At 37.6% G+C, this 12,038-nt stretch overlaps 1 protein-coding gene across 1 annotated transcript in view; it reads right to left on the bottom strand.

Annotated features, from left to right (window-relative positions):
* Positions 1–382: 382 nt before the first annotated feature.
* GDAP2 (ganglioside induced differentiation associated protein 2) overlaps positions 383–12,038 on the bottom strand; it is a 68,283-nt gene continuing 56,627 nt past the window's right edge. The window contains exon 14 of the mRNA XM_043459643.1: positions 383–11,664. Within this exon, the coding sequence (XP_043315578.1) occupies positions 11,617–11,664 (48 nt within the window). The 3' untranslated portion in view covers positions 383–11,616. The remainder of the gene's footprint in view (positions 11,665–12,038) is intronic.

Raw genomic sequence — 12,038 nt, 5'->3', positions numbered from 1 at the left:
GCCTCAACGTAGACAATGGTGATGGTTGTGCAACTCTGAATGTCCTAAAAGCCACTGAACTGTACACTTTAAATGCTTGAATTTTATGATACAAGAACTATATTTTATTAGTGGCTCAGACGGTAAAGAATCTGCCTGCAGTGCAGGAGACCCAGGTTCGACCCCTAGATTTGGAAGATCCCCTGGAGAAGGGAACGGCTACCCACTTTAGTATTCTTGCCTGGGAAATCCCATGGACAGAGGAGCCTGGAGGGCTATACTATAGTCCACGGGGTCACAAACAATCAGTCCTGACTGAGTACCTAACACTTTCACTTTCAAAGCTGCTTAAAAAAGGAAAGAGAAAATAAAAATAAACATACCAAAAGACGATATACCCCATAAGATTAGAATAGAAATAGAAGTCTTTATATTCAAAAAGAATATAACATAGAATTATATTATAATCTGATTTTGGTACATGTTATAATAAATTATAAACATAAAGATAAAACAAACAAGAAAAACACTAGATGCAGAGTGGCTTTACACTGTGCCATTTCACTATTGTGACTAAAACATGGGATTTTTGCCTTTTTCCCACTTCTTGTGTAACTCCTGTGGGGGTTAGATGAGGTTCAAAACTGAATTTGTTTGTTCAACATACCAACAAGATGGATTCAACAGGAAAGTGTTAGTGCCTCTTAGTTCTGGTCTTGCACTAAGTGTTGTACAAAGCAAATAACTTGCAACATTTTCGACCTCACTTGTCACATGGGAAGGATGATTCCTCTATGACTTGTGAGGCCAGGTCTAAATGCATAGGGGCACATACAAACTTAGACTTAGATGCTCCCATCTGAACTAAAATGCAAGTAGTTCTTGTCTTGTTCCTTTCTTTCAGTGAAAGCCATAATAATCAGTCTTTCAATTTATTTCCCAGTTTTAAATAATCTGATGAACTACAGCAAGCCACCCATAACATCAATAAACATAACTTATTCAAATTGAAATTTTAAAATTGTAACTTAGGAGCAAGAGGAAAAAAATCAAAGAAGCTGGTATTAGGATCTGACTTTAAAGATGTTTTTAAGTCTCAGATTATATTCTTAGAGCAGTACCTATTCAGCCTTATCTCTGAAAAAATTTCTAACCACATAACCACTAACCACATAGGATTAAGGGAAACAGTATTAAAAAGATAAACCCAAGGTGCTGACAGATCTAGATATGCATTTTAAATCATTACATAAAGCAAAAATTAACTTTAATATGCATATATTACACTTACTAAATGAGACACAAAGATTACACAAGAAAAACACATTTCCAAAAGGCTGAAAACCAAGTTATTTTCTGGTTGAAGCAAATTATTTAATTTATAAATAAATGGTTTTTCCTGTTTCAATTAATCTAAGGTTACTATATATAACTAAAGTTCCTTAAGAATTTACTGTCTCTCAAGGTTGGGCATGTAAGTAGATCACGTCCGTGTATACTTTAAAGTTTACAAAATTCATTGATTGAGATCATGGCTGCTGTCTATATTAGGGCTTACTGGGACAAACACCATTCACTGACTTTGGAAATGTTTATTTTTTCTGAGCTGATACATTTCTAAGGAACACTAAACCATGTGAATAAAAGACCTCTCACCATTTCAAAGGGCTGAAGTCCTACGGGTTGAAAGAGGATGTGTTCAAAGAGTTAACAGTTCAAAGAGCTGTATCTCCTTACAGTTGTTTTTTAAAGTAAATACTTAGTGTAAGAAAATATCCAGTGCTTGCTGACTGTTGGGTGTTATTTAACATTTGTGTACATTATCTCTAGAGAGATATCCCAACATCCAATTACCCCCTACTCTACAGATGAAGGGAGGGGACAGAGTTGCGGCAATTTAGCTAAAGTCACACTAATAAGTGTCAGAGCCAGGATCACAATGTGACTCTCAAAATTAATGTGGATGCCAATCACTGGGGGAACCTTGATAAGACGCACATTTTGATTCCATAGTTCTGGGGTTGGGCCTGAACAGTATGCATTTCTAAGAAGTCAATACTCTTGATCCACAAAATTGAAGTAGTAAGATATTGTAAGATGCAGTAACAGGCATCTGGATGCCTCCATATTCTTTCTGCTCTAGGGTACAAGCACATTTGGTGTAGAGGGTCTGAACCAGGAGCTTCAGTTTACAGATACATCCTAAGCTATGCCATGGGATTTTGTTTCAGGCAAAGTTGTGATCATGTGCCAACACCCTTCTCTGACGTTTGACATCTCTCTAGTGGAGCATTTCTTTCATTGCAGGGTAATTTATTCCTATGTGGTTGGAACATATTTTTTAATATTTTTTCTAGCATGTAGTAGACTGCTTAGATTCTTGCCAAAAGCTGGGCACCAAGTTCCTATGCCTCTCTTCCTGGGCCCCCAGTTAGTCTACATTCCCCAGCTCCTGACCTTGCTGTTAGGTATAGCCAATGACTGAGTTCTAAATAGTGGAATATGAATGGAAGTGCTATGTGTCACTTCCAGGTGACAAGTCCTCCGGGTTCTTCCCCTTCTGCCAGCTTGAAATGGAAAAGTGTGTATCCTTTGAAAGCCATGGAGCTTCCCTGATGGCTCAGAAGGTAAAGAATCTGGCTGCAATGCAGGAGACAGGGGTTTGATCTCTGAGTCAAGATTTCCTGGAGAAGGGAATGGCTATCCACTCCTTATTCTTGCCCGGAAAACTCCACAGATGGAGGAGCCTGGCTGGATGTCTAGTCCATGGAATCACAAAGAATCAGACATGACTGAACAACTAACAATTTGAAAGCCACATGTTGAAGATGATGGAGCCACAAAATTGAAGGAGTTTAGGTCTCTGAATCAGGACTAGGAGTGCTTGCTCACCAGTAATATCTATTCAGGCTTTATGTGAGAAATACATTTTCTAACGTGTTTAAGCCATTAAGCATGTTCATTGTTATTTGTTACGGCAGCCAGCATTATTTTAATATACAGATCCTTAGGAACTATTTACTGAATGAGTAGAAGAAGTATAACATCTGTACTGTATAGGATCTCTGTACTGTGATCTTGCTTACTGACTCAGGAAGAAGTAGAGAATTTCTATGCTATAAAACTACATGATAGAAAAATGGGCTCATAGATAAGAATTTAGATTCTCCTGCAAGAGCCTCCACAATGTTAATACAGAGCCTATTTTGGTGTGCTTTGGCACTGGATAGGGTAGCACTGCCAAAGTCTGTGCAGTTCTCTAGGTGGTGTATGTTTATCATATTCAGATTGGCATTTTCTCAGTGTTTCTAAAATCAAACGCTTTAAAAGCTGCTTTCTTGTTCAGTTTTGTTGGAAGGAGGAATTTTTACTTAAGAGGTGGACAGTGAATGGGAGTGAATGGATAGTTGGGTAAAAAACTAAAATCACACACCTATAACTTCAAATGAACAATTATCTCCCATCCCCAAATATTTTCACAGTCCCTGAATGACTGATAACCTCTGCTGTTAATTCATGAACTTGGTCCTTCCCTGGAACTTGGCTAAGTCAAGTGCAACATAAATAAAAAATGATAAAAAAAAAAAAATCTGCCTTGGAGGACATAAGAGGGAATGTGAAAATCAAGCAGCTGGGCAAACACAGTTAAACCAAAGAGCTCCAGCTATAGATGTCAAGGTCATCTTCAAACAATCTGCAAACCGCAGGATCTGGTGAGGCATCCAGGCTGCTTTAACTTGCCTGGGCCTCTACTTCTTCATCAGTAAGATGAGAGAGTTCAGTGGTTTTTTTACTCTTTGAGAACCAATACCCCCTTTCATATAAAATTTTAAAAACCTACTTTTACTACAAGAAATAAAATTCATAGAAAACATAACCCACCTATGCTTAAAAAGTCAATGATGTTATAATTCATAACTAGTATTTCAGAGTGAAAATGCCAGACACATCTGAACTAGGAGACATAATGAAACAGTCAAATGCTTCATATACCTACTCCTACAGAGAACAAATCTGGATTTTAAAGATGCAAAAAACCAGAGGGCATTACATTCCAAATAATAAGAGAAAAGGTAGAATGAACAAATAATAAGAGAAAAGGTAGAATGAACCAGTCTTAAAATTAATAGAAGAGGAGACTAATGTGAACTGAGAAAGGGCTCATAACCCAAATCAATTAACAGACTGCTAAAACAGAGAAAATCAGGTAGAACTTGGCCATGTCTGTGATATGAAGCCACAGAAAGATTTTTATGCTGTGCTATGGGGTGAGGCAGTGAAGTAACACACAGAACACAGCTTTTATCTTGATAACTCATGTGGACAGAGAGGCACACATTCATTGAACTTAAAGATCTTGATGATGGGGTGGGGGGAAAAAGGCTGGATTGGAAAAAGAATCAGTAACTTCCACAACAGAGATTATCCTGCTTCTACGTAAGATGGCATAAAGGGAAGTATTTTTACAATAGATTTTAATAAAATTCAATGACAGCCTCACATTTTGTGTGGCTCCAACTAATTCTAATCATTTATCCAAATGTTTACTATCTTTGTTAATAAATGAGTTCCTCTTACAACTCCCTCCTAGTATATTCTCCCAACACCTAATTAGAGAAAAAAGAGCAAAACAAAACAAAAAAGAAATAAACATCTGGCCAACAGATGTGTTTGTTCATTTTTTAAAACTCTAGCTTTTTTTTTGAACAAAAACTAGGAAATGATAGACGTACTAGCAGGAACAATTTTAAAGAACAGTTAGTACAATTTTTAAAAATGTGTCTCACAGGTGAAAATTAAGATGTGTGTGTATTATTTCTCAGACTGTCAAGGAATACCAGGATAGTACCATGGGAAGAGGGAATTATTTTCTGCAAAAAAGCTGCATTGAGAGAGATTCAATAAGAATCTCACGTTATATAAGACCATTAGTTACAGGTCTTAAATATGCAAAAGAACAATAATGCTCAAGTGAAGCCTAATGGACCTAGTATCTTCACTGGACCACAACCTAGCATGACAGCCTTTAAAACAAACTTACATTTATTATGTGTCAATTTGATTAGCACATCATACAATTATTAAAAGGAACCTAAGCCATTTCCCCTTCAGGGAAACATTAATTCTATAACAAAATTTTTGAGAAAGTACAATTTAACATTAAATAACTGTTTAAATAAGTAACTTAGTGCTGACGTTCTATATTAATTATTTTTTATAAAAGCATGAGCTTTGCAGTCAGGATTTGAACCTCAATCCTACAACTGAAGCCCCAATACTTTGTCCACCTGATGTAAAGAGCTGATTCATTTGGAAAAGACCCTGATGCTGGGGAAGACTGAAGGCAAAAGGAGAAGGCAGCAGCAGAGGATGAGATGGTTAGATAGCATCACGGACTCAATGGGCATGAATGTGAGCAAACTCTGGGAGACAGTGAAGGACGGGGGAGCCTGGTGTGCTGCAGTCCACGTGGACACACGGAGTCGAACACAACTTAGTGGCTGAACGACAATCATCTACAACTCAGTACGTAAGAGAACACACGCAGAGAGTTTAGCAGCATTAGAGGCACAGAGCGAATCGCCAAAGGTTAGTTATTACTACTTCCAATCAAAGCTATGGTAGCTACCAATTATAAACACTATGCATGCTTTATGAATATGATTACATTTATTTCTCTTAACTGTTCAATCAGTATTATTATCCCTGTTTAATACATGAAAACAGTGGAATTCAGAAAATGCTGAGAAACATGCCCAGGTCTGAATCCAGGTGTGTCAGAAGCCAGAGGACCAATGCTGTTAACCACCATGAAAAATTCTTGTTGGGAGAGAGAGGAGGGGAAAGGGGAATTAAGAGTCTCTGTGTGTATGTTTGTGGGATGAGAGCCTCAGGAGTTTACTATGAGAATTAGACAGTTTTCATGTTGATGGAACTTCTAAGATATCAGCATTCATGTTCTGAATTATCTGAATAACTGCCTTAAAGCCAAATATGTTTCACAGCCCCGGTTTGTATCATTTAACTTGCATGGTAAAGCCAGGATCTGCGCTAGTTGTGGAAGCTTATGGAGAAGAGAGACTAATTTAACAGGGGAATGATGTACTGAAGCTACATGAAGACCAAACGCCACCACTACGTGCTACACAAAGAAATGCTACAGTCTGAACAGAGAGCGGGAGAACGGAGTCGCCACTCACATGGCAGTAGGGGCATGCTGAATATATGAGCTGTGTTACAGCACTCAGTATGTAATCACTTCATAGCTTCCCCTTGGCAAAACGCCGTCATCCACCACTTAGTCAACGTTATTTTAAATTGCATTAGTTTCATAGTTTGTGTCTGACCTGTAAACTTTTGATTTTATACTTGTGCAAGAGCTATAAGCATAAGGCATTTATATGTAACTTTATATATACATAGATAACACTATAATAAATAAAGTAAAAAACTGAGGAGCTAAGAGAATTTTCCTGTATTAAAAGGGGATGTGCGTTATTCAAGTTTGAGAAATACCTCTCTATACTGCACTGCTTGTGTCTTTGGGCTTTAGCAGCACTGAACTTCTATCACCATGTACTTCAGAGGATTTGTTAAGAGGATTAAATGATATAAGGAATGTGTGAATGCCTGGCCTGCAGAAGGTATTATTACAATGGTAAGTTCTATCTCTTTTACCAGAAACAGGGACAATATGGAAGCTAAATATAGCCTAGGCTCTTGAAGTGTGGTCTTTCAACCAGGAGTATTGATATCACCTAAGAGCTTGTTAGAAATTGAGAATTGGGAACTTCCTCAGTGGTCCAGTGGTTGAGATTCTGGGTTTCCAAGGCAAGAGGCACATGTTCAATCCTTGGTCAGGGAACTAAGATCCCAAGTGCCCTGTGGCATGGCCAAAAAAAAAAGAAACTGAAAATCCCAGGCTTCCACCCTGACCTACTATATCAGAAGCTGCATTTTAATGTATTCCTGGCTGATTTAATATATGCACATTAAAATTTGAGAAGCACCAGCCTAGGTCTCTACAGAGAAGGTTGACAATAAAATTTACTGCATTTCATACTGCTCTGTAGGCTAATTTAAGTGATTAGGGAAATGCCAGGTATAGTGGCCATAAAAGACTGTCCTAACCCTGCAGTTCAATATAAACATTACCATTTTACTAACCAGCTCTTAATGGCTGTATTTGTATAGAGGGGGACTCTCTTTAAAAGGGATCTAACTTCTAATTCAAAAAGAAGAAAATATATTTTTAAATGAAAAATATTCAAAACTTGTGAGTTTTGAATAAACAAATCTCAAGATCACATCAATCAAAACTTTGTTAGGTCTCCTTTGCCCAAAAGCTATTAAAATCATTTACATATGTTCAGCTCTTGTTTAAATGTTTTGGTCCACAACATCTGGTTTGACAAAGTCTTGGCTCAGTTTATGATGACTGTGTGATTACACTAACAAAACACACCACCAAAAAAAAAAAAGATATGATTGTATATACAAAATGTGTTGGTTTTAACTGTTCAACAAAAATACTAGCTCACATTCAGCAGTTATGATTTTGTCAGTGTAATTTACCTAGAGAATATTTATCCTTTTCATCTTGAACTCAGACTTTGTTCATGTTAGTTGCTCAGTCATGTCTGACTCTTGACATCCCATGGACTGTAGCCTGCTAGGCTCCTTTGTCCATGGAATTCTCAAGAATACTGGAGTGGGTAGCCATTCCCTTCTCCAGGGGATCTTCTCAACCCAGGGACTGAACCTGGGTTTCCTGCACTGCAGGTAGCTTCTCTATCGTCTGAGCCACGAGGGAAGACCTGAACTCAGAGGCCCTATACATTTAAATCATGTTGTACTTAAGATTCAGAGATACTGTTCTTAGAAACACAGAAAACAAAGTTAGTAACTAATATCCAAGGGAGTCACTAATATCTAAAAAGACCTTGATATCATCTTTTCAAGGGCTATTTTGGTAAAATCAAAGCTTAAACTAGGCTATTTATTGCTTTATGTTCTCTACATATGGGCCATTTAAACCACATTCAAAGAATGTAAAACAAACCAGATCACTGTGTGTAAATATAAATATGTATGTAGATATAGATATACATGTATAAATGGTTAGACCTTCTAGGCAATCCTCATAATCTGTGTTTATGATGTGACCTTGATCACAGGTTAAAACCCTCCTTTATCTTTCACGTTCTTTGGCAACTGCAAACCAAGAGTCCATCCCATACTCTGAGGTATACTAGCACCTACCTAGGTGAAACCCTCTAGTGCTTGTTGACTATGATGACTGCAACTTAAGAGAACCACAGTCTGAAAGTCACTGGCTAACTCTAATCTTAGAGGTTTACATGCTATCTTGTACTTTTGGTCCTTAATACAATCAACCCCTGTTACTAGAACCATAAAAATTTCCTCTTTCCAGGGCAAATTCCAGTAATTTCTGTTCATATATTAAGCAATTTAAACTATATATACACACACACAGACAGTGTGCCAGGGGAAACACCAGGAGTGGTTTTTTTAGCTCATACTGAACCTACATTTTCTGGCTTTCCTAGTAACTGCAGCAAAGGAAAGATTAAACCATTATCTATAGTTTGAATTCATTAAATAACATCTAAGCAAAGAGAAGACCGGTAGAAACAGGCAAGCCACGCTTTGCTACTACAGTGATTATACCCATCTCTCTCTAGAAATGAGAGAGATTAAATCATTTTGAACTTCAGATATTTGATTAAAAAAATCTATATCCATTTACCCTAAAAAGTAATCTAAAAATCCTCTATTAGTCTCAACTATTATAGAGGGTTTACTTTAGAAAAAATAAATATAATGGAGCATCAGTCAATGAAATAAGATTTATATTAAATAAAGAAAAAAAAATCTTTAAGATATGAACCACCTGGTCTCTAAACCTTGAGTCTAATAAATATTGAGCTTTTCTCAGAAGGTCTTTTCACCATCAAGAAACTGCAAAATAGATGAGTTAAAGATGAAGATAGATGAGTTAGGAACCCAAATATATACTGAAGCAAGAAACATACTTATTTTAAAAATCATATTATGTCTTCCATGAACTAATTTAAATTAACTTAACAGCTTATAAGTAGTTTCTCCCTCAATTCAACTAGCATTTGGCAGGGCAGAAATTTAATTAAATTAAGGACTTGAGGATGCTTTGAATTAATATCAGATGCTAGGGGTCATCACCCATTTATTCTCTAATGTGTGTATCCTTGAAAGTGGTATGTGTTACCTAGGCAGATATACCCTGAACGTTACTTTATCATTGCAACATCAAGGTCACTATGCTCCCCTCTTAGGATTTAGTACATTGAAAGAACTTCATTACATAACATTTCAGACAGCTATATAAAAGCATGAACTTGGTCCAATACCAAAGTCAGTTTCACTAAGAGCAACCTTATCTTTAGTCATCATTAAATTATTAAATGCAGTTGATATGTACATAGCCCTATACCACCTTTACACTCTAGGACATCGATTGAACATTCCTGCTTGTTATTAATCATTAATATATTGCTGTGAATATTGCAAAGGGACATCTTTTATACATTACTGCCTATAAGAAACTATAAAATTTGGTTCTTTCCAAACAGCAAAGTAGCTTGAACCCTCTAAGGAAATGATTCAGGCCGGATGCCAACATGAGGTAGCCAAGTCCAGCTATAACAGAGAAAAGTAGGTGTATTTTTACAACTGGTCCTAGTGAAATGCCACCTCAAATATGATCTAAGAATTGACTGGAGAAGATGAAGCTAATTTTTCAGATTTTTAAAAGTCAAGGCTCAAAGGATTGAAGTAGTACTGTTTGAGATGAAGCTTAATACCAGACATCTGACTGGCTGTCTAGACCTGATGACCTAGGGAACATAAAAGGAAGTCCTTAACAAACAAGCATATGGAAGGAACAAGTGGTTTTGATTACTGGCACAAAGCAGATGTGTCCATTACATGCAAAAGACAAGACTGGTTTTCTGAGAAATGTAAAGGCCCTTCTTGTTTATGCAGGAAAACAGAGAATGGGGTTAACACAACTACAGGGGCATTTTTCTATCATAAATGAAAAATGATGTTTCTTTTTATCTCCACTGAAGAACTAATTTGGACCTAAGGGAGTGGGACCCTTGGAAGCGTCCATCCTGAGCACATTAGAGGAATTCTAATTTTTCTTCTCTGAACTGCCAGTGTACATGATGGGGTGAGGGAGATGAGGGGGAGTGGTGAATGCAGGAATTAAAAGGAGTATGAAGAAACCCAGATGGAAATGATGTTGGTGTGACCTTCATTCAAGTAACATTTAAAATGGCTAACACATGCCTCTTGCTAAAGTGTAGCACTGGAGGAGGAGTAGGCCAGAAGACACCTGGACAAACTAGGAGGGGATCCTAAGGGTTGGGATTTTGCACTAACAGCTCTTGTTCCAAGAAAAGGGAAGTCACTCAAAATGTGCCAAGGACAAGCGGAGTGTCCTGGAGCACTCCCTCAAGGATATTTACTCTCATTGAAAAACTAACTGAAGACATCCCACTGCACAGCATTTTTCATCCAAAGACATCAAAAGCCCTTTCTGAATGCTATCCTCATGATACCTCTGTGAGGTAGCTAGCATCATTCTAATTTTTAGTCAAGCTAAGGCACAAATAGGGCCTGAGTTGCAAAAGTGGTCTGGCGCTTTGTTCATGTCAACACACTTCCTTCATATCGACGTAGGCAACTCAAGACACACTGCTAGGAAACATCCTCAGAGGAAGTAGACCTAAGAGCCAAATAAAATCATTCACAACTCTGGGAAAGCCGTGCTCTCTCTAAGGCTCACTGATGGCATCTCAGGAGACACCCTCTGCTAAGATGACTAATATGTGCTGTCCTGTTGAACATGGACACCAAACCACCTCTGACGGTAGCAAAAATGCTGAAGGAAGTCTTCTTGTTTTTCCTTCACTGTTGAGACCATAACAGGGACAATCTTAAATCATACAAACTCAGGAACTTTAGTCCTTAGGTCTTTGTCTTAACTGGTGCAGTCAAATCTAAGACCTGTATCTTGCTAATGATTTCTGACATTTTTGATCAGATACATTTTTTTTCTACATCCTTGATCCCAGATGATTCTCTTTTATCCTCACCAAATTATCTGTTATAAAACGTTAATGCCAGGATGTGAAGCAAACAATGCATCCGGTCAGCATACATTGGTTCTATATATTTTGAGAAACACTTGCATATACACAGAAGGCGTGCAACGTGAGAGGGATGATGTGAATGATATTGCAGCTTGTCTAATGGAGAACCCAGTGTCCTTCCAGGAAACTGAAGATACTCAGAAGTTGCTCCCCAATTGCTATTAACAATCCTCTAAAAGTGAACATTTTCATTTGATACAAATATACAAATTTAAAATAAGTGTACAGTTCAGAATGGCCTACCATTTTCAGATTGCCTATGTGCCAGAAAATATACAGTCAATAAAAAAATACCAGAGAGGTGGGGGACAAAAGGCTCTCTGGAGCTGTACAGCAAAAAGGAGCATCGCTTCAACAGGGAGTGGATCTGCGGAGAAAGTGGAGTCTTTAGAAACCAGGAGCGCTGAACGACAGCAGGTCACAAATCTGGTGATGGAAGATAAGACGTATAGTAAGGCCCATTTTCCTGCAGAAAGGAAAAATGACAAGAACATTAAACACTAAGACCAATGTAACTGGGAATATAAAAGAAAGGGATTTAGAGTCAATATATAATGTATGTGAAATGTCCAGCACATGCTTGGCCCTGAGCAGGTTTCTGTCAACACAGCAATTCCACTGGGGTCAGTCAGAATTGCTATAATGTAGGCAGAGGTAATCAGGATAATGATACTTAAAAATATTACCATTTATCAACATTCAATATGCAGACACTTAAGCAGTTCTTTTCTTTCATTATCCTTTAATATCCTCACATAATGCCATGAAGTAGGTAACATCCTCATTTTACAGAACAGAAAACTGAGGGTCACACAGATTAGGTCACTGAGCTGCCAACCA

This window comes from Cervus canadensis, chromosome 2, assembly GCF_019320065.1.
Source record: "Cervus canadensis isolate Bull #8, Minnesota chromosome 2, ASM1932006v1, whole genome shotgun sequence".
In the NCBI taxonomy this organism is placed as follows: Eukaryota; Metazoa; Chordata; class Mammalia; order Artiodactyla; family Cervidae; genus Cervus; species Cervus canadensis.
The sequence above is the reverse complement of the archived record's forward strand: the minus strand, read 5'-3'. Positions and strand labels throughout refer to the sequence as shown.